Source organism: Nomascus leucogenys, chromosome 14 (assembly GCF_006542625.1).
Source record: "Nomascus leucogenys isolate Asia chromosome 14, Asia_NLE_v1, whole genome shotgun sequence".
Taxonomy (NCBI): domain Eukaryota; kingdom Metazoa; phylum Chordata; class Mammalia; order Primates; family Hylobatidae; genus Nomascus; species Nomascus leucogenys.
Window position 1 is genome coordinate 74,104,377 of NC_044394.1, and position 24,043 is coordinate 74,128,419.

General features: G+C 36.7%; 1 protein-coding gene across 2 annotated transcripts in view; it reads right to left on the bottom strand.

Moving 5' to 3' along the window:
- Positions 1-197: 197 nt before the first annotated feature.
- Positions 198-24,043, bottom strand: part of TMEM87B (transmembrane protein 87B) — a 62,753-nt gene continuing 38,907 nt past the window's right edge. The window contains exons 11-19 of one of the 2 annotated variants that reach the window (XM_030827676.1): positions 22,971-23,042; positions 21,116-21,224; positions 20,975-21,033; positions 19,568-19,671; positions 16,972-17,045; positions 11,518-11,591; positions 9,757-9,809; positions 4,747-4,777; positions 198-3,413 (exon numbers count right to left, since the gene is read on the bottom strand). In XM_030827676.1, coding sequence (XP_030683536.1) covers positions 3,354-3,413; positions 4,747-4,777; positions 9,757-9,809; positions 11,518-11,591; positions 16,972-17,045; positions 19,568-19,671; positions 20,975-21,033; positions 21,116-21,224; positions 22,971-23,042 — 636 coding nt within the window. In that variant the 3' untranslated portion in view covers positions 198-3,353. The remainder of the gene's footprint in view (positions 3,414-4,746; positions 4,778-9,756; positions 9,810-11,517; positions 11,592-16,971; positions 17,046-19,567; positions 19,672-20,974; positions 21,034-21,115; positions 21,225-22,970; positions 23,043-24,043) is intronic. The other variant, XM_030827677.1, reaches the window with a different exon arrangement.

A 24,043-nucleotide genomic window follows, 5' to 3' on the forward strand; every position in this document is an offset into this window, starting at 1 on the left:
GATTTTTTAAACTATCCCCTATCTTTTGTTTTGCATTTCTTTACTACTACTGAGGTTGAGCACTTTTCCATGTTTGATTAGCTGTGCCTCCTGTTTTAAGAATTTTATGTCCTGCCATCTATTGGAGTCTATATATGTCTACATGTCCTACAGATTTATATAATCTAGCACCAATAAATACTATCAAGAATCAATCATTCAAATTCAGAGCATTTTTATTAAAAGAACAAAATATTAAGGCACAAAATACATCAATTTTTCAAATGAAAACCCTTCAAATGGTTATGTCCTACACTCAACGAAACTTCTTCCAAATTACGGAATAATTTAACTTTTTAAAATAGAAAAATACAACTTCTTAAACGCCTAAAATTTCTCCCCAAATAAATGTTTTCTTAGTTTTAATGAATTTTCTTCATGCAGTACTGAGCTCCAATATTATAATGTACACTTCCTTAAAAATCTAGTTTTGCCACTTATATACATTCAATATGTTTAACCAGTATATTAACCAGTATATTAACCAATATGTTAAACTTCTTTTAAGTATAAGGCTTGGTATTTTGTATTGCTTGTTGCATGCTTTGATCATACAAAGACATAAGTACCAGAACTAGTGATTATAAATCTAGCATAGCATCTGTCAACTTTAGTTATGTACAGCCTAGTGCAACAGACTCAACTTTTTTTAAAAAAAAAGGATATATAAATCAAAATGTATATGTACATTTCTTATACTTTCAGCTTGACAGTATAGTAATGTAAACACTGTACTGTAATACAAGCGGAAAAGATGGTATTTTCTACAGGATGTGTAAGTTAAAATATTATTTTCTTTACAAGAAAAATATGGGAACATTCTATCATCTCTCAGGCTTAAAAAATTCACATATTCACACATTTTTCCTTATTTTTGCAATAAAATTAATTACTATCTAAAGCAGATATTTAAATACTAATCTAAATCAAATCATGAAAATTCCCTTTTAAGCAAATTTCACACATCATATGAATGAATGGCATAAGCAGAACACTTAAGCATTTTGCCTAGAAAAACATCAAACCAGACCCGTATCCTCACTAACAGTGAGACCCATCCTGATGGGGGCATGCTAAAAGTAAACTGATTTGAGTGCCTCAGAGGCCCTGATGGCCAGTTTCAGGAAACTTTGTGCAGAAGCAGGGATGATGAGCTGCTTAGTAGCCCTAGGCATAACTTCTCCTGGTGTCCTTCCTGTGAACTGCAGCTATGGCACCAGAGCACCCCTCTTGCGTATGTGAGAGGCCTAAGAAGACCCTTCATAGAAATACTCGATCCAGGTCATCAGCCATCAAGAGATGGCACAAATATTACTGAAGGTGACAGATAGCACATGCCCTTCTAGAAACAGTATTTGTGATGAGGCTACTAGGAGGGAATTCTGCTTTCTCTGGATGGAAGAAAAGTGTGCACTGCAGCCTGTAGCTAAGCTACAGAGGTGGCATCATTTATCCTACCAGCTGTAGAAAGACATGTTTTGGTAAACATTACTGAGGTTCTGTCAGAGGCAGTTTCCCTTATTAACATACTCACCATTAATTCCTCACTCCCACTCTACCAGATTTGCAGCTCCTACTGCCTGCAAGCCCAATATTCCACATTTTAAAACTCAACTAGAGCCATATAATGAATAGGGGGGTCAATCTGTCTCAAAACTTGGGGAGTGCGGTATTAGATAAAAATGTTACTGGGCTAAGGGGAGACTCCACCAGAACATTATAGTGGGTGGGAACCCATTACTGCAGCAGAAACTGAAATAAGAAATGGAATTCATAATTGTTAAATTACTTTTTTTTTCTCCCTAGGAAGGATATCCCAAAGCAAGGGCATCTTGAAAAGCATGATTTTCTCAGTAATGTTTGCCAACACTGTTCACTTTCCACATGGTCACGACTGAAAACACATTTGCAAATATCTTTCAAGCGATATGACTACCAGAAACAGATCTTCTTTTTACCCTCTCAGAAATGAGTAAACAAGAAATAAATTCAGAAGGTAGGCTTTTGAAAGAAAAAGAAAAAAAATTGCTTGCGGCTTCACAGTGAAAAAAATTGGAGTGTTTGTGCCGGTTAAGATTTTAATGTTTTCTTAATCAAAATTCTCTGAAGTCATTCTCAATTTACAAGGTTAGAGCTCCTTCAAAGAAAAGATATACAAGACTCTAGCTTTAACTACTATTCTAAATGTCCATTAGCCCTGTATCTTTGGTCATGAAAGCAGCAAAACATTCACATTTTCATCATACTACATTCAGTTGCTTTTCAAGTTTAGAACATTCCACATTTTAAGAAAAGACATTAAAGCAAAAGATTTCATATTACACTTTACAAATATATGATGTAACGAAATAAGGTATAAAACATGGTTGAAGGTTAAGAAATTAATTATAAAATCAACAGTGATGCAGCATGCAACTAAATGTATGTTTTTATTATGAAATGTAATATGCCAAGATTATGTAAAAGATACAGTTCTAATTTCCACAAAGTTCACCAGTAATGGGTCTCCCAGCTCGCCGGGTAGGAAGTGCTCTGGGGGAGCCACATGGCCACCACTCACCCCAGCAGACTCAGCAGCATCACAGGTACACATGGCCTGAGTGAGGGACAATGAGGGTAATTCTTTGGTAGTGACCCTCAACACATCTCTCTATGTGCACTTGTGTTCCCCTGAGCTCAGAGAAGACCTAACTCCATGATTTGATGTGCATGATGAGACTCAAACAACGGCTTTGTACAAAGGGTGGGGGGTGGGGGAGGGGGGGTGGCAAAAACCTATAAATATGTCTATACTCAAATATTAACTGTTTTACTTAATATCAAATCACTTCAGTACAAATGTCAAAGAAAAGTATTATTGCATCTAGTAAACCCAAGACATAGAGACAAGGATACACTATACTCCAGAAAATCACAATATCTACCTCAAAGGTAACTAGAAAAAAGACCAAGCGTATTTATTAAAAAACATTTTTCTTTAATCTGGAATTGTCATATGTTCCAGAGAAAAGACGGAGAACCCAAACCCACAGGCCCGCCACCTAACAGCTAAGAGGCATCTGTGCAGATCTTTATCACAATACTTTCCTCAGGTTATTTCCAAATCCAATTTAATGGATATTCAGCTGACACTCAAGAGTCAGCTTTAAAAGGACTACAGAACCCTCCTACCATCTGAATTCTTCATTTTGATACACAGACTTGCAAGATAACACAACAAAAATTTTTATGCAATATCAAAACAAAGCTCGCTTTCAGTCTTGACGAAGGATAGTCCTTCAGGCTTAACTACACTTCACTTATATGGGTTCCAATCACATTATCTTTTCTGAAGAGAACATTTTTTCAGCCATTTCAGATCTGGTCATGATTTCCTGAAGAAAAAAAAAAGAAGATATGTATCAACATGTTGATACTACTTCCAGAACCCTAACAAAAATTTTCTAATCTTTCAACAGCCACATTTAGGGAAACTAAATATATTCCATAATATGCATGGAAATATTAGATACAGAAAATAAAAGGCCAAGTACAGTGACTCATGCCTGTAATCTCAGCACTTTGGGAGGCCGAGGCGGAAAGACTGCTTGACGCTAGGAGTTCGAGACCGGCCTGGGCAACATAGTGAGACCTCATCCTTATAAAAAATTTAAAAATTAAAAAATAACCATATAATCCATACTCTCCAATAATGTATAGTCAGTTATCTGCTGAGAAGTTCAGAAAACTTCAACTTCCTGCTAGCTAGAAAACATGTCAAGTTCAGAATCTCCAGTGAGAGGCAGGAATAGGGCTAAAATGGATTTCTTAGGCCTAGCTCATCTAGAGATTTGCCTCACTTTACTAAATTAATGTATTATTGAAATTACAAATGAATTATTTACTAAAACTTTAAATACAGACAGATGTAGCATAAAATTACTTTTAAAGGGGCATTTAAATTGCTTTTAATCTACATGCTACATCTTTCCGTAGAGTTACTAATCTTTCTGTAATGCTACATCTTTCTGTAGAGTTATAAATCTTGAAGTTTAACTGTTTTGCAGCAAGGCCTTCTCAAACCTTCCCATCCCAGTACAGTCAAATAACAGACTGATGCCAAAATCATTGCCTTCTCTTTCAACGAATACAGCTCTGGCTCCTCTTATGTGCTATAGCCACCATACAAGTTACTACTTAGCTACCACTAACTTCCCTCCACTCGTCCTTTTTGAAAGTTAATGTTCCATGCATCCAGCCTTTAATTCTTACACTTCAGATTTCTTCCCGCCTTGTGCCACACAACTTAATGTCCAAGTGATCCACAGCTAATTTTTTCCCCAAAAACTTTCCTAAATCCACATCCTCTATCCAAATTTTCTGCTTAGTAAATGAAAATGAGATTGAAACTTTAATATCCCAGCAAAATGTCTACAAGTATCAGAGATTAACTTAGACAAACTGCCATCTTAAAATCTTTTAAACTCAAGATTTCATAAAATAACCCTTCATTTCTTTCATACCAATAAGTACTTATCTTGTTAGTGTTTGAAATGGGGACTTTATCCATAAATCCTTTCAACTTTACCCACAAATCAATTCATAGCATCTTTCTGTCTGCTCAATGTATAATCATCTTAAAAAGTAGTTTTCAGAACTTCTTTCTGAAATATATCTCTACTTTGTGAAAATATCAGCTCCAAGGAAATATGCAAAAATATATTTTACCTCATCTGAATCCACTAACACTGGAAGAGCTCTGAAATACAAGGGAAAAAAGGGTGATAATGTTGTTAACAGTAAGGCCAGTGTATCCACGAAAGCCGAATACAGGCACATGCCATGGCCCACCAATTCTCACTCCTGGGTATCCACAGGTCACAGAAGGGAGCATCTAGGCTCGCAGACAGACATGCAGGAGTTTTCACAGTGGTGCTGTTCTCAATAGCACTCAACTGAAAATAACCCCAATGGGTAAATTGTGGGTTATTCAGACAATGGAATACTATACAGCAAAGCAAATGGATGATCTATCGAGGGACAAAATTTTAAAAACTGACACAAGTAATCTACAGTTGTAGACTTCAGGACAGCAGGACCTTTGGGAAAGTGGGCTCCTGATTTGAAAGGGAAATGGGAAATGGGCTTTCTAGGGCACTAGCGTTATTCTGTTTTTTGATCTGGGTGATGATTACACAAATGTGCTCATCCAAAACTTTTATTGTGGACTTAACCCATTTATGACTAAACACTTTATGAAAGGTGGTATTTACAGAATCCAGCATTTGCTTAACTTCTGTGTCATTATCACCACTGCCTGGATGTCTGCCAGTGAAGGGTACCAGAGAGAGAGTGTTATACAACAGAACTTTTGCTCAACAAAGATAATATAGATAAAAAGAAAAGACAAATGTAACAAATGTTAAGTAAGTTTAATCTAGCCTCAATGTGCGACAGAGGTCTGAGGGAGGAGAGCCTGAAGGAAATGTCCAAGTGCCAAAGTTTTGCCATGAAAGAGCCACGCACAACTCCAGAGGATGCTACCTACAGTGCGGTCCATGGTGAAGCCAGGAGGGCCAGGAGACTAAGTGTGAGGAAGGAGCCAAGGCAGACTGTTTGGAATCATACGATTAAGGAAAATGTGGGGGAGAAGACGGCGTTAGAGGAAAGGTGAACTAGAAGGCAGTCTGCTGCATGCTTGGCACCTTGTTTAGAGCTAAACACTAGCAATATCAACAATGGTCCCTGCTATGACATTAATGACTACTTAACACTTACTAAGAATGATTCAGCGCATTAAAGAGGGAGATAAGCTATGTTAATGTCACCTTCATGGGTTATTGAAGATGAAATTCACAGTGAATATCATACCAATATCTCATAATACATATCATGTGGTTATTCATGATCTGTTTAAAATGTCCCATGACTTATAAAATTTTTGTTCCATTTCCACAGATGTATGAGGGGAAGGCTTTTCTCTGTGTTTGAAGTCTAAATACTAAACTTGCTATGTAAATTGTACATTAACTTTGGATAGCAAGTGGGCTACATTTCTTGGGTTAAAGTTTTCGTAAGTGAAGAAGCAAAGGTTCCCAAGAACCTAAAATTTTGGAAATCATCTTAGATTATACAGCTCTACTCATTTCACATAAATGGTTCATGAAGACGTCAAATAAATTTAATCTTCTGTATTTCAAAGGATTTTTCATAACCAAGAAGACATTTCTATCTACAGAAAAAAAATAGTAGAGAATGGTGACTTTTTCACATGTAAAGAGAACTACCTAGGAGCCTTATTGGTTTCCAGCAAGAAGTGATGGCACAGTAGGAGGTAAGCCTGCTTAAATAATTTCCTTCTAAAATGCTTAGTTATGAGTTTCCAAATCTGGAAAATAATGATGGCCACCTAATTTGAATCTCTCCATATAGTCTTGCTCAAAAAACCATAAAATTACTAAGGATCGCAAACAAAACCACAAAAAACACATGCCTTCAGTATTACCAGAAAAACACCACAAACTTGAAATTATATGTAAATAGAGAAATAAATGTCAAATTCCAACAGATTCCCTGCTGTGACTGCAAGCTCATGGGTACAGACAGTAGGGAAACAGAGGGTTGAGAGACTTTGGGAAAAACAGCAGAGGGGTGGGAGGACTCAGACAACCATAGACAAAATTCAACCCCTCCAAAAAAGCCCAACACTTAGTGCCAACAGACTGAATAAAACCAGTGACTTGGAAGAAGTTCACCTGCTACATGGAAGCGGCTCAAATCGAGTGGGACAAAAAGTAGCAGCCTTGAACGATCATTGTTTTCAGGAAAGGATCATATATAAAAAAGAGGAATATTCCTTGGAGATGTGATAGTGCAGTAAATAAAAAGAAGACAGTAAAAAGTGGGGGGTGGGGTGGGGGAAGATCTGAAGAAATAAAAGAAAAGCAAAACAACACCAACCTCTCCTACTCCATACCATCAACATCATCCATAAAAGAAACTACAATTCATGCGCACTGATGGAAAAAGGCACTCAAATCAGGAAGCTTCATCATAAAATCTCTCAGAATGGGAAAACCAAAATCAATTCCATATAACAGTGCAGGAAAGAAAAAAGAAGGAAAATGAAAATCAAAACATTTTACAGTAGAAGAAAACTACGGTTATAACACACAATAGTCCAAATTAGATACGATAACTTAAAAAGAACATTTGGCAATATTAAAAACATTCTACAGTAAGAAATCTAAAAACCAAGAGCAGAAGTAGATAAAAACAAAGCACGAAGAAATTCAAAGAATTAATCATAATCAGAAAAAAAATTAAAGAAAAAGACAAAAATGATTCCAGTGATGGAGAAAATTACAAGGCACCCAAGGGAGAATAAATTCAACAGAAATCTTAATGGGTGGTAGGAAAACAACAAAGAAAATCAAACAAAGAAAGAAGGAAAAAAGGATCACGGAGAAAGTGATTGCAATACAAGAGAGCAAGTAAAGCTGGACAGAAAAGGTCAGATGATTCCTTCCACAAAAAACACTGACAAAACCTGGACAAAAACGTCAAAAATAAGTAGCTGGCCGGGTGCAGTGGCTCATGCCTGTAATCCTAGCACTTTGGAAGGCCAAGGCAGATGGATCACCTGAGGTCAGGAGTTCGAGGCCAGCCTGGCCAACATGGTGAAACCCCGTCTCTACTAAAAATACAAAATTAGCTGGGTGTGGTGGTGCCTGCCTGTAATCCCAGCTACCCAGGAAGCTGAGGCAGGAGAATCGCTGGAACCCAGGAGGCAGAGGCTGCAGTGGGCTGAGATTGCACCACTGCACTGCACTCCACCCTGGGTGACAGAGCAAGACTCCGTCTCAAAAAAAAAAAAAAAAAAAAAAGTAGCTGAAGGCACTGGAAAATGACCAAGGGACATGGATCTGAGAAGCTCAACAAATCCCAACGAGAATAGACAAAAAAAAAAACCATACCCAGGCATATCATAAACACAATGCAGAGCCAAATATAAAGGAAAAATCAGAAAAACAGCAAAAGATAAATGTCACATCACACACATGAGAACAACAATACAATTAATGACTACTTTCTCCTCAAAAACAACAAAAGCCAGAAGATATTGGAAAGACATGTTGGAAGTGCTCAAACAAAAGTCAATCAAGATTTCTACACCCAGCAAAACTATCCGTTAAAAAGGAAGGCAAAGTAAATATATTTTCACATAAATAAAATTGAGAAAATTTGTTGTCAGCAGGCTTATCCTATAAGAAATACTAAAGAAAGACCTATAGGAGGAAGGTCTTAGCTCATACATAGAGGAAAGAAGAAATAGTAAATACATGGGAAATATAAAAGAATATATACACCCATATTTTCCCTTTCTGACTGCTAAAATAAAAAAGTATAACAGTGTATTGTTAGTTTCATAATGAATAGGCAGTTCTTACTTTGCATAGACTATTTATACATTAATTTCAGTTACCACAGTTTAGTTAAATAACACTAGTCCCCCAACAAGGCGGTTTGAATTCCAGTAACTCATAAGTGCAATGACATATCACTTCATAGTCACTAAGAGCTAAAATAAAAAAGATGGACAGTAATAAGTGTTAACAAAAAATGTGGAGAAATTAGAACCCTCAGATATTGCTGACAGGATTGTAAAATAATGCAACTGCTTTGAAAAACAGCTTGGCACTTCCTCAAAATGTTAAACATAGAGTTACCATATGATCTAGCAATTCCACTTTAGGTATACAGCCAAGAGAAATGAAAATATATGCCCACACATACCTAGAATCATCATATTCATAATGATGAAAACTAAAGATAAAGAGAAAATCCTGAAGGCAGCCAATTCCCCCGACTTTCTCACCCAAAAAAACCTCAACCCACACAAACAAAACCCATATAACATGTGGAGGAACAAAGATAAGAACTAAAGCACACATCTTTCTGAAACTATGAAAGCCAGAAGACATTCAAGTGACTGACCTTTTAAGTGTTGAAAGGAAAAAAAGGTCAACAAAGAATTCTATTCCCACAAAAGTATCTTCAATAAAGGTGAAACAAAGACTTTTTCAGACAAACAAAAATCTGACAGATTCGCTACCAGCATACCTGCACTACAAGAAAGAAATGTAAAGGCAATTCTTCAGGCAAAAGGAGTATCATAGTACACAGAAACTATCTAAACAGAAACCAGATGGGGGCTAGGGAGGGAAAGACCAATATGCAAAAAAATGTTATCATACTTGGCTATTCTATTTTTTACTATGGAAACAGCTATCTGGAATTCTTGTGTCAAACAGAACATAGATAAAGAGGATCCTGAATAGCTCGAGGTTTCCAGAGGGGATTCCCATACTCATGTTTTTCCTCCAAAAGCTTCCTCACAATACATGGTGCTGTGGTTACCTCTAAAAAAAAAAGTTTACATACGTTTGACGTTTTCTATAATAGATAAAAAATGAAATGATCCTGATAGTGGCAGATCAGAAAAAGCTAGAGTTGGTTAGAGGTCACTAGTTTTAAAATGGTTGCTGTACAGTGAAAAACGAAACCAGCCAGGGTTTTGTTTTCTTTGTAGTTCTGTAAGGGCCATTTACTGGTGATAGGGGCTTACCCAAGTATATGGAAGTATGAGGTTTGAAAAGCACATGACAAAGGATGAGAACGATCCCTTTTAAACTACAGCCTAAAATTTAGAATCAAACTGTAACATAAGATACTTACACATCTGTGAATGAAGAGGGAATATTTTCTTCTACCCACTTCAAATCTTCATCCTGTAGAAATATTTATACTTAGCATTTGCTTAATATCACCTGACAGCAGAATTCTTAAAACAGAATATATGTATAACTTAAGTGTTTAAATGTAAATATTTGACATTCTTTTAGTTTCTACATATGTCCTAAGCTGGCACTCATGCCATACAGAAATTATGCCACTGTTTTCTTACACACACAAAAATTGGACTTCAGATTTCTACACTTCTTGGTTTTAGTTGGATGTATGAAATACTATTTTTTTTTGTCCTGAGAAATCACAGTAAAAACACAAAGTTCATTTGTACGATAGAAAATAGCAAGGACATTGAATTTTTGCTTTGCCACACTCACTATGCCTCCTAATTTATTCAAGTTCTTATATAATGAGTTCATAACTTAAAAAAAATGATAATACAAATATTCTTTTTTTTGGTTTTTTTGTTTTTTTTGTTTTTGTTTTGAGACAGAGTCTGACTCTGTCAGACTGGAGTGCAGCGGCATGATCTTGGCTCACTGCAACCTCCGCCTCCCAGGTTCAAGCAATTCTCCTGTCTCAGCCTCCCGAGTAGCTGGGATTACAGGCACACACCACCACATCCGGCTAATTTTTGTATTTTTAGTAGAGATGGGGTTTCACCATGTTGCCCAGGCTGGTCTCGAACTCCTGAGCCCAAGTGATCTGCCTGCCTCAGCCTCCCAAAGTGCTGGGATTACAGGCATTAGCCACTGGGCCTGACCTCAAATATTCTAACTTTAGAAAAGCCTATTTATTTGTATCATTCATATTTATGCTCATCTCCCTATAGGAGGCAAGAAAAGAAAAGCAGGTCAGCTGAGGTAGCTATCTGTCTATGTCTGTCTATCTTATCTATCTACCTATCTATTTTATCCATCTATCCATCCTTTCTATCCATCCCTCCAGTCTGTTATCTTGTTTATTTATCCATCTGTCTAATCTATTAGAGAATTTGCCAAATCTAACAGATAAAAAATGTTTTCACATACTATCTATCCTGTCAGAACTTACATACGCATACATAAATTTTTACATAGTATTAATCACAGCACATATAGTTATAAGAAAGGAAAGTATAAAACTATATGATAGACATTTCCATTTTACATTGTTGTCTTCAAAAACATTTTTACGCATAAATAACATACAGAAAATATTTTTTAGCTCATCTCTGCCCAATGTTTTACAATTTTATTCAAGCTTCCCACTTCAAAAAAAAAATCTGTTAATTTTGGTAACCGTGTAGGTAACACATAAAGTTCTTTACCAACAGATAACAAATGTTATTTTAAAATAGTTTCAAAAATCACTTTCATACGCTGAAAAGCTAACACAAGCTTGTATTGGAACAAAGCTTTCCCATCTCGAATGTGCAGATGAACAGCCTATGGAATCTTTTCGAAAAGCAGATTCCAATTCAGGAGCATCTGGGGTAGGCCTGAGACTCTGCATCTCTAACAAGTTCCCAGATGATGCTCATGCTGCTGGCCTACGAACAGCAAGTGAGAAGTGAGATCGACAACGAAGGTATTTCAGTTATGGACAACCAGGATTGCTACTTGGCAACACTAATTTTTATAACAACAACAAAAACATCTCAGTTAAAACTGTTCTTCTGAGAGTCAATGAATATGACACTCGTATAGCTCTCTAAAGTAGTGAAGACTAAGGAAGACTAAGATTGTACTAAATATATACCATACTCACAAAGTTCTCAGAAGTGGCAGGCTTAGCTGTTCCATTGGAAACTGATTTTGAGGCTCTTAATTTTATTCCTTCGGCTACGAGAGACATTATAAACATATATATTAAATCACAAAATAATATTTTCCTTTAGAAATTTAATAATCTAATAAGAAAAAATATTACATCTTTTTAGAAATGGAGGGTTAATAATGGAAACTTTAGGCAGGATGCTGGATTTACCATTTGGGAATGTAGGAAAGATACATGAAAAAAGTTCACAGATTTTTGAAAACTATTTGTCAGAACCACCAGGTTTTCAAGTTTCTTGTTTGAATCCTAGTTTTAGAGTTTAAACAAACAAGTATACACGCATACATATTTCCTTAATTGCAGTTATTTTAAAGTTTATGGATTTAAAAATCTTCAGGATTCATGGTATATTCAAGAACAAAACACATCTTTGGGTATGCTTTACATCCCTGATGTACAAATTTTGAAATGTGCGTATGGCATAAAGAAGATAGGAAAGATCAAGATTTCTTTCATATTTGACCAAGGCTCTTCTGTATGTTTGCAGTTTCAGTGGAGCAAAGGCTAAGTGTCTGCATCCAGGAACTAGACTGCCCCACTGGAATCCTGGGCACAGCAATTAACTTCCTGTGACTTAGTGTTTCTGACTATAAACTGGGGATAATAGTAATTTCTACCTCATAGAGTTCTAGTGACCATTGAACAAGTTAGCACATATAAAATGCCTGACACAATCTATGCCCAGTAACTAGTCACTTTTGTTATTACACTAATTTGCAAATATTGCTTCTCCATAAACTAGAACAATTATAACAAAAGCTGATGTAATAAATAAAAATGAAGCTCCTCAATCCAAAAATGTTTTCCTGGGACATTCAAAACCCCAACATTTCTCTTAGAAGGGGAATACAGTGATTTTTAAACACTAAAGTGTGTGTGTGTGTGTGTGTGTGTGTGTATATATATATATATATAAAACAAATTTTAAGTGTACAGTCTGAAGAAACCTGACAAATATATACACTTGAGTAACTGCCATGCCAATCAATACAGTTAACATTTCCATTATCACAGAAGGTTCTTTAAGTTCCTTTCCAGTCAATCCCCACCTCACCAAAAGCAACCACTGCTCTGATTTAGATAATCATAGTTTGTTTTCCAGAACTTCATTTACAGAACCACAATATATAGAGTCTACATACTTTTGTATTTGGCTACTTTCATGCAACATAAACATTTTTGAGATTAAGTTATGTTATACAGTGTTGGTTACTTTTTATTACTGAAAAGTATTCCATTGTATGGATATACCACAATTTATTTATCTTTTCACCTGTTTGTAGATAATTGTGTTACTTCCAGTTTTGGACTATTAAGAATAAAGCTGCTGTAAACATTCTTGTGTTTCTGTAGACATCTGCTTCATTTTTCTGGGTAAACCTTAGAGTGGAACAGCTGGACTGTATGGTTGGTATATGCTTAACTTTGTAAGAAGCTGTCACATTGCTTTCTAAAGCTGTTGTGCTATTTTACATTCCTTCAAGTACCGTATGAGAGAGCCAGTTGTTCCACATCCTCTCCAATAGTTCATGCTATCAGACTTTTTAATTTTAACCATTCTAGCAAATGTGTGGTGGCAGCTCATTATGGTCTTAATTTGCATTTCCCTGATGACTGATTATATTGAGCACCTTTTAATGGGTTTATTGGCCATTCCCATGTCTTCTTTGAAGTGTCTACACAAGTCTTCTGCTCATTTTTTGCAACATAGGTTATCATTTATTGATTTACAGGAATTCTACTTATATTCTGGATATAAGCCCTTTATCAGATATATATGTATTGAGAATATTTTATCTCCCACTGTAGCTAGCCTTCTTATTTTCTTAAATTCTTCCTGATGAGCATAGATTTTAAATTTTGATAAAGTCTCATTTTTTAATTTAATGGTTACTGTTTTTTGTGTCCTAAGAAATTACCCCATCCAACGTCATTAAAATATTTTCCTGTTTTCTTCTAGAAGAATAACAGTTGAAGCTTTTCCATTAGGTCTGTGATCCATCTTGAATTAATATGATTGCGAGATGTGCAACAAAAGTCTAGATGATTTTTTTTATCATTTATTACAACATTTATCCAGTTGTTCCAGTACCATTTATTAAAAAGACTATCCTTTCTTCATGTAAGCCTTGGTGCTTTTGTCAAAAATCAACTGACCACACATGCATGGGTTTATTCCTGGACTCTATTTTACTACCTTGATGGATTTCTCTATCCTTATGCCAAAAGCACACTGTCTGGATTGCTGTAATCTGAAATAATTATGTCTTGAAATCAGTATAAATCCACTAATTTTATTTTATTGAGAGATAATTCACATACCATATTGAAGTACAGTTAGATTTTGATATATTCACAGAGATTTGAGATATTCACCACTCTCCAATTTTGGAAAATTTTCATCACCCCACAAAGAAACCCCAAACCCATTAGAAGTCAGTCCCTACTTTCCCCCTTCTCTAACCTGTGACAAGCACTGATCTACTTTCCGCCTCTATGGACTTGTCGATTCTGGACCTTTCATATAAACAAAATTATACAGTATGTGGTCTTTTGTGATTGGCTTCTTTCACTTAACATTATGTTTTCAAGGTTCATCCATGCTGTAACTACAAGAATGTTAAGGATCTTCTAGGTCTTTTGCTTATCCATATACATTTTAGAATCAATTTAACCATTTTTTTTTTAAGTCAGCTAGAATTATAATTGGGATTGCACTGAATCTACTTATCAGACTGGGAAACTGACAGCTTAATACTGAGAGTTCCAATTCAGACGCAGGTTCTATCTCTACATTTACTTATTCTAAAATTTATCTCTGCATTGTTTTATAGTCTCATTGCAGAGGTTTTACACATTTTTCATTAAACTTATTCTAAGTATTTTATTTTTGAAGGTATGGTAAATAACATTTTAAACTTCACCTTCAATTGTTTTCAGTTAATATGTAGAAAAACAACTGACTTCTGTACATTGGACCTACACCCTATGACTGTCACAGTCACTTATTAGTTCTACCGTACTTTTTCTTTTCTTTAGACTCCTTGGGATTTTTCCATACATAACCTTGTTGCCTGTGAATAAACATAGTTTTACTTCCTCCTTTCCACATGTTCTTTCTTTTACATTCTTTGGAGTTTTGTTTCGCCTCTCTGCACTGGGTAGGACCTCCCATACGATGCAGAATCAAAGTGGTGTGTACATACCCTTGCACTTTATCCCTAATCTTGAGAAGAAAGTGTTCACTATTTCGCCATTAAATAGAATTTTAATTGTGGAGTGTTTTCATACCATTTTAGAATTAGTTTACTGAGGCTTTTGTTATTTGTACCCACTGAGATACTTACATCATTTTTTTCTTCTTTCTTCTTTTATTTGTACTATTTTATTTTTATTTATTTATTTATTTATTTATTTATTTGAGACAGAGTCTTGTTCTGTTGTCCAGGCTGGAGTGCAGTGGCTTGGCTCATTGCAAACTCTGCCTCCTGGGTTCATGCAATTCTCCCGTCTCCACCTCCTGAGTAACTGGAATTACAGGCACACACCACCACGCCCGGCTAATTTTTGTATTTTTAGTCGAGAGGGGGTTTTGCCATGTTGGCCAGGCTGGTCTCAAACTTCTGACCTCAGGTGATCTGCCTGCCTCGGTGTCCAAAACTGCTGGCATTACAGGCACGAGCCACCGCACCCAGCCTTATTTGCACTATTTTAATATGATGAATTATACTGAGTGATTTTTGGAATGTTAAAACAGCCTTGCAACCCTGAGATAAAGTCCACTTGATCATGATTGTCTTTCTATATTTTGCTAGATTTTATTTGCTAATATTTTTAAAGAATTTTTGTATGTCCACTCATTAATGATATATTGGTCTATAATTGGTCTATAATTTTTTCTTGTAATGTCTGTTAGACTTTGGCATTTCAGTTGTACTGGCCTTTTAAGTACTCCCACCTCCTTTACATTCTAAAGATTTTGTGTAAAATTAGAATATTTCTTCCTTAAATATTCGAAAGAACTCACAAGTGAATCTATTTGGACCTGGTACTTCATAGGAAGATTTTAAATTAAAAAAAAATTTTTTTTAATTTCTAATAGATCAGAGCTATTCAAACAGTGGCTCCAGGTTAGAATTAAGATTGGGTTGTTATACGTATTTTTCAATGAACTTGTCTGCCTCATCCAGAATGCCCAATTTATTACCATAAAGTTGTTCATAATATTCCCTTATTTACCTTTTTTACCATGGTAATGTCCTCTCTATCATTTCCAACATTAGAAGTTTGTCTTACTGTACTACAGTTGACCTTTGAATAATATGGGTTTGAACTGCTCAGGTCCACCTACATGCAAGTTTTTTTCAATAAAAGTTACACCATATATATCTGCCTTTCCTGCCTCCCCTTTCCTTCTACCTAGTAACATTTTCTTTGCTCTACCTACTTTACTGTAAGAATATAGTATAAAATACATATAACATACAAAATATGTGATAACTATGTTAACAGTAAGGCTTCTGGTCAACAGTTGGCTATCAATAGTTAAGTTCTGGGAGAGTCAAAAGTTTTAAGTAGATTTTCAACTGCTCAGGAGTTTGGTGCCCCTAACCCTACATTGTTCAAGGGTCCACTGTAGTTTCTCTTTATTTCTGGTTTAGAGTAGCTAGAGGTTAAGCCACTTTTCACTAATCTTTTCAAAGTAATTACTTTTAGATTTGATGATTTTTTTCTATTTGTTTTCCTGTTTTCTATTTCATCGATGTATTAGAGAACCAAAACAGAAGGTGAAAAAGAATGTTACTAAGAGAAGCAAAAGTAAGAGGACAAAAAAATGAAGCAAAGATAAAATTACCCTCAACATCTGAGTTACTTATTGATGTTGCCTTAACAGATGCTTAATTAGATTATAATAAAATTAATAAAATGATAAAATGCTATGTAGAAAATAATAGAAAGAATGAAAATACCATCAAAACTGTAAGTAGAAATGCTTTCAGCATGACCAGAAATTACAGGTGTGCATACTTTAAAAAGAGCAAGAAGATGCAACTCAAAGAAACTTAGCAATCATCAAGATGAACATTTAGTAGCTAAGCACAATATACATCAAACCATTCTTATGAAAAATAGTGTAACTATTTCAACATTTTACGAAATGAGTAACAAGCTCAAACGAGTAACAAAAGCTCAAACTACAAGTCTTGAAAATTTCATCACTGACCTTTCTTTTTGTTACTGTCTACCAAAATAAGGTTTCTGAAGATAAAAGTTTTTAAAATATTTTATAAAAAAAAAATATGTGACCTTGCATCACAGGTAAAGGTACAATATTTCTTTTGCAATATGTGCAATGGTCATTTAAAAAGAAAACATATTACTCACTTAAATTTTCAGAAGTTACCATGAATTCCTCAATTTCATCATCAGAATCATCTATTAAGGGCATGAAGGCATATCTATAGCAAAAACAAGGAGTAGTTTTACTAATATGTTTAAACTTGTTCAATTTTCAGTTTATATCTAAAAGCCATTGTATAAAAAATCTACATTTAAAAAATTTCTTGGCCGGGCACGGTGGCTCACGCCTGTAATCCCAGCACTTTGGGAGGCCGAGGTGGGCGGATCACGAGGTCAGGAGATTGAGACCATCCTGGCTAACACGGTGAAACCCCGTCTCTACCAAAAATACAAAAAAAAAGTTAGCTGGGCGAGGTGGCGGGCCCCTGTAGTCCCAGCTACTCGGGAGGCTGAGGCAAGAGAATGGCATGAACCCCCGGGGGCAGAGCCTGCAGTGAGCCGAAATCACGCCACTGCACTCCAGTCTGGGAGACAGTGAGAGTCCGTCTCAAAAAAAAAAAAAAAAAATTTCTTATATTTTAATATAATGAAAACATAATTATTTTACTTTCAAATTAGCTAAAATTATCATGAAGAAAGTGTGAAACTGGAACTCTCAAACCCTGTTTGTAAAAGCATAAGTGGGTAAAATCTTTCTGCAAAGCAATTTTGCAATATTTAATGTTGAGGGAAGGGAACTTTCTGCTGTTTCTTTCTCCATGTCAGGTTTACCTCTCTGCCCATCACTTGTCAGTTTATTCCCTAAAAAAAGAAAAGTTGCTAATCTGATTGGTGAAAATAAAGCCCACTGAATGGGCCACATTTCCTAGGTGATAAGATCAAAATACTGCTGATGGAGTGTGAATCAAGATAACTTTTCTGGAGGGTCATTTGGCAACAGCCATTAAAGTAAAAATTAATTTACCTTACATTACATTAACAAAAGTTTGCCAAGATGATGTCCAACAGCATTCTGAAAACATTATTGATAATAGCAAAATCTATTTTTTAAACAAAATGTCTAATAACCAGGGACTGCTTATATAAATTTATATTACATTCATGTTATAAAATGCCATAAAGCCATTAAAAGTAATGTGGTAGATCTATATACATGCTGATAGGGAAAGATAGTTGTTTTTTTGTGTCTGTGTGTTGTTTTTTTTTTTCTTTTGAGACAGGGTCTGGCTCTGTTGCCCAAGCTAGAGTGCAGCAGCAGTGGCATGATCTCAGTTCACTGCAACCTCCACCTCCTGGGCTCAGGCCATCCTCCCACCTCAGCCTCCCAAGTAGCTGGGAGTACAGGCACATACCACCGCACTTGGCTAATTTTTGTTTAGTTTTGTTTTGTTTTTGAGACAGAGTCTCGCTCTGTCGCCCAGGCTGGAGTGCAGTGGCGCAATCTCGGCTCACTGCAAGCTCCGCCTCCCGGGTTCACTCCATTCTCCTGCCTCAGCCTCTCCGAGTAGCTGGGACTACAGGCGCCCGCCACCATGCCTGGCTAATTTTTTGTATTTTTAGTAGAGACGGGGTTTCACCGTGGTCTCGATCTCCTGACCTCGTGATCCGCCCACCTCGGCCTCCCAAAGTGCTGGGATTACAAGCGTGAGCCACCGCGCCCGGCCCTAATTTTTGTATTTTTTGGTAGAGAGAGGGTTTCGCCTTGTTTACTAGGCTGGTCTCGAATTCCTGGGCTCAAGTGATACACCCACCTTGGCCTCCCAAAGTGCTAGGATTATAGGCATGACCTTAAACAGGAAGGTACAGAACAGTATGTGTATGCATATGTGTGTGTATATATACATATATGTATTATTGTATAATTTTAAAAAGGACAGGAGAAACACACACACTGATACAGGTTGAGTAGCCTTTATGCAAAATGCTTGAGACCAGAAGTGTTTTGAGTTTTGGATGTTTTCAGATTTTGGAATATTTGCATTATCCTTACCAGTTGAGCATCCCAAATCTGAAAATCTGAAATTCAAAATGTTCCAACGAGCACTTCCTTTGAGTATCCCGTCCGTGCTCAAAAAGTTTTGGATTTTGGAGCATTCTGGATTTGGGATTTGGGATGTTGAATCTGTACATACTTTTTCATTTTTTCCTAAAGGATGGACAAGAACTTAAGTTCTCTCCTTGGGGCAAAGGGATAAAGCAAGGAAGCTGAGGCTTCCTATCACATGCAGTCTCAAGTACAACTTTCTGAACTTGACACTCAAGTCTTTTGTCATTTTGGCCATACTTCTCCCTTCCAGCTTGATCTCCCTCCGATATGAGTATGTGGTATTAACCAAACTGCATGTCTCACTGGCCTCCAAAGTATCTCATGCCTTTCCCACCACCCCAGAAAATGGACATTCTTTCCCAGTTCAGTCATTCGCTATCCTATTCCTTTCCTCAAGGTGTAATGTAAGCGCTGTGGCTTCAAGAAGTCTTCTTCAACCCTCTTCCATCTTCCCCTGGACTAGTCTATATATCTCTTTTTTCACTGTCTTGCATTTGTTTTGCTTATCTCCCTACTTGACTGTATACTCCTTAAAAGCAACGACTACTCCCCTGGTTTCTATAAACGTGTTCTTGACACTATAGAAGGTGATCAACAAATCCTTGCCGACTTGAAATTTCCTATGTTAGGTACCTCTGATTGTTTGCTGATGGTCTCCACAAAAACATGATTACAATAAGGATAAGCGAAAAAAGGAAGCTCCAAAATGCATCGTCAACCCAGCGTTCCATCCAATCCTAAAATAAGGACAATTCAAGCATGAAACGTTAATTTTCTGAAAAGCATATAGGTTTCCCATTCAAATAATGTACAATGACAAGTACTAATGAAATCTTTCCAATCGGTAAGTCTTCCAAATAAACAAGCACACATTTTTTCAAGAAACCTATATTGTTCAAAATGTTTCTAAAGGGCTGTTTAATGTTACAAATATTCCCTGCCATAAAATTTTTGGGTTAACAGAAAGATTTCAAAATCAAAAAACGCAAAACATATAGTTAGGATTTCAAATGGCAAATACTAAGGTCAGAAGGCCCAGCCTCTTCTTTTATTAAATTGTCTCTAAGGCAGCAAAAGCTCTGGATTTTCAGAGAGCTTTTTGTGATTATTTATATAGCACTAGAGACTAGCTCCAAATCTCAACAAATCCCCAAAAGAGGACCTTTCATATTCTAAGTCTAAGAATATATCTTCTTCCAACATGAGAACCCATAGAAAACATCACTCGACTGGGGAGGCTAAGGCAGATAATTGCTTGAACCGGGGAGGCGGAGGTTGCAGTGAGCTGAGATGGCACCGCTGCTCTCCAGACTGGGTGACGGAGTGAGACTCATCTCAAAAAAAAAGAGAAAACATCGCTCGAATGCCCATACTGAACACACGATCCTAGAAACATGCCAGTCTTAAGATTTCTAGTCCATCTAGATACAAACCACTCAATTTCATGGTGTGCAGGAAGAAAAGGATTTCCTGTTAGGGTATACAGGAAGAGAATTTATTTTCAAAATATATAAAAAAAACTTGACAAAAGGGCATAATAGGAGGAGATTTCAGAGGAACTTTTTCAGACTCACTTGGAGGAGTTAAAAGTTGTGTTGTTTTTTTTTGTTTGTTTGTTTTTTTGAGATGGAGTTTTGCTGTGCCCAGGCTGGGGTGCAGCGGCACAATCTCAGCTCACTGCAAGCTCCGCCTCCTGGGTTCACACCAGTCTCCTGCCTCAGCCTCCCCAGTAGCTGGGACTACAGGCACCCACTAATTTTTTGTATTTTTAGTAGAGACGGGGTTTCGCTGTGTTAGCCAGGATGGTCTCGATCTCCTGACCTCGTGATCCACCTGCCTCGGCCTCCCAGAGTGCTGAGATTACAGGCGTGAGCCACCGCGCCCAGCCAAAAGTTTTTATAACTCTATAAAAAACAGTTCAAAGTAAAAAGAAAATCTCCATTAAAATCACCTCTATTTGCAAGCATAAACTAAATTCTTCAAAATTCCACAAAATTGTATAAATAAAAATAACTGTTTAAATAGGAAGGTGATACTTACCGATTGGCATTTTGCAATTCTAAATGTCTTAGTTGTCCACCCCATAAACACTATAGAAGCTGAAACACACACAAAAAGTCATCTTTGAAGGAATATAACAATACTAAGATAATTTACTGTAAGAAAAATTAAATAGCTTACCCAGCACAGCAAAGATCAGAGTATTTTTAAAGTGTCTATATAATGAAAATTTCACAGTGTTCTTTCTTAGCCTTAGGGTCTTCATAGTTTGTGCCAAACTAATAAAAATGTGAAAAAAGTTAAGGAAAAACATTCCAAGTAATAATAAGTGGTTAAAAAAAAAACAAAAAGAATCGTCTACTGTGTTTCCAAAGTCAGTACTGCTAAATACAGTTCCTAAAATTTGAAGCTAATGAAAACACAGAAAATGTTATCTTGGCCACTATTGTACAATCATTATACTTTATCACAGATTTTCTTTTACAATTTACCATTGTCTGAACTAAGAAAACAAACTCCAAGGAAAAAACACAGAAGACCCATGATGCGTTCCACCAATGCCACACACCCGCAACACGGGATAGAGCAGCGCAAGCGCTAAAACCCCTCCGAGTGAGACACTCTTTACAGATCACATTGTGACATGCCATTTGGCTTGTGCTTTTCTGGCCCTATTTCTTTCTTATTTTGTTCTTTCTAGTCTATTCTCATTTTATTCTTTGAATAACCATAATTAAGAGGTTAGGTCATCTACCAATTCCATTTTATAAATTTTAAAACTAAAATTCATCAGATAAAACAAATCTGGACTTAGTTAAGGGCTTTATTTGAAAGACGACTGCAACGGGGGAGGATTATTGCAATAGGAAGAATGACTGTAAGATCAGCAAGAGTCTCGGAGGTCAGGCAGAAAAGGGTTTTTCTTTTATAGAGCGCAGCAAACAAGGCTAGAAAGCAGTAGGTGTGGGGAGTGAGTGGTGGGACTAGACACACTGATGAGGGAATGTCTTTTCTTGAGGTCTGCAGATTCTCGGGAGGGCTGTGTGTTGGCTCAGGCTCACGGTGAGTCAACGTTTATGGCCTGGAGGAAGAAGAATACTTACAGTTTGGTTCAGTGTTTTGTTCAGATCGATCAGTGGATATAAAGAGTTCATCTAATTATTCGTGATGCAAGGAATGGGAAATCGGAGGGTCTGTGCCCGGCCTTGTCATAAGTAGACAAGCGGGCCTCCAGGAGTCTTACCTAAGTCCAGTGGGGAAGGGGATTCTCTGAGGTAAGTCTTTTCTCGGAACACAAATAGGGAAGGGGGTTTGGAGGGGGGGTGTCTTAATCTTGGCTGTTTTCCAGGACTACAGGGCTCAGGTAAAGTTCAACATTGCCAAGGAGGAAGAAACAAAAAGAAGACTTTTCCACTGACTCCTTAGCAGTGAAGCAGAATTCAAGCCAGCTCTCTCTGCTCTTAAATGAGAATTCCTTCCTCTGGAGCAGACCAACAAGCTTTGTTGATGAACCAAACACTAAAAATAACAGAGCTGAGCAACAGAATGGACGTGGCAAGTTTTAAAAATTATAAATATGTCATTAATAAAAAACTTCGTTTTAGTACTAAAGCTACTTTAGTACTTCGGTACAAAACTGCTTTTTAATCTTCTAAATGACCAACAAATTACAAAGGGGGATCAATTTCTAAAGCAATACAATACAACCAATTCAGGTTACTATGAGAACTTTAAAAATGCAAATATACTTTATTCCTTAAATACATCAAAACATATACTTTTAATAATTCTTGACTAAAACCAAATTTCTAGGATTAAAAAAAAATCTGGTCTGGTTTAATAATTTTTAAAAAAATGTTTTTAAGCTAAGGAATAAAAAGCAAATTTGAAATTGCCTAAGCCTCCACTTACCAAGACACTGTTAAATTTAGGTAAGTTGTAAATCATTCCTGCCATGGAAGGAAAGTAGTCATGAAAACAAATAGCCCTTCTGATCCTGAAGTGAGAGCACACTGCTGTGGTAGGAAAAGGATATCCACCAGCACAAGCCAGAGTCAAGGAGAGAGAGGGGGAGGCTGGCCAGAAGAACAAGATCAGAATCACTCACCTGCAGCAAAACAGCAAAAAAAAAAAAAAAGAAAGAAAGAAAAGAAAAGACAAACGAAAGAGAAACAAGAAGAAAAAAAGGGGAGGAAGGGCCACAGGAGAAAGGCTAAGGCTATGGCTTTTGAATTTTTCAGCCTATTTTTTTTCCTATGACTTTAGGATTAGATTATTATAAGATTGGTTATATTAAGTTCATCAAAATCAAAGGAAGCAGGGTCATTTTCCAAAGCACTCAATTGTATATGTATTTAGTTCTGCTTTTTTTTTCTTGTCATTTATATCATTTAGGAAATCTGCTATCTTTCTGTATAGAGAAAGCAGACGTTTCATTTTAGTGATAAAAATTACCAAATAGCAATCTGACAGCAAACTTCACAAATTCAGGCTCATGCAGAAATAGACACTAGACTTCCTTTGTCTCACCATGAAACACTAAACAAGATCTTTTACATTCTAGATTTTGACTATTTCCTGAAAGATTTTCATTATAAATATTCATAATTAAGCAAACTAAGTCTTTCATCTGTTTTCGTTATCTTCCTACCCCAATCTGACTAATCAGATACTGGAATGTGTGAAAGTCAATGCTGTCCATAAAGGTAATAAATTACCCTCACTCAAATCCAGATGGATTAGAGCCATCAGAGCTGCTTTTCTTTGGAATTTTCTGCCAAGCTGCATTACTGAGTGTTTTTCCCAATGAACTACCTTGTGGATGGTTAAGAACAAGAAATCGGCAGGGCACGGTGGCTCACGCCTGTAATCCCAGCACTTTGGGAGGCTGAGGCAGGTGAATCACAAGATAAAGAGATCAAGACCATCCTGGCCAACATGGTGAAACCCCGTCTCTACTAAAAATACAAAAAATTAGCTGGGCATGGTGGCGCGTGCCTGTAGTCCCAGCTACTCGGGAGGCTGAGGCAGGAGAATCGCTTGAACCTGGGAGGTGGAGGTTGCAGTGAGCCGAGATCGCGCCACTGCACTCCAACCTGGCGACAGAGT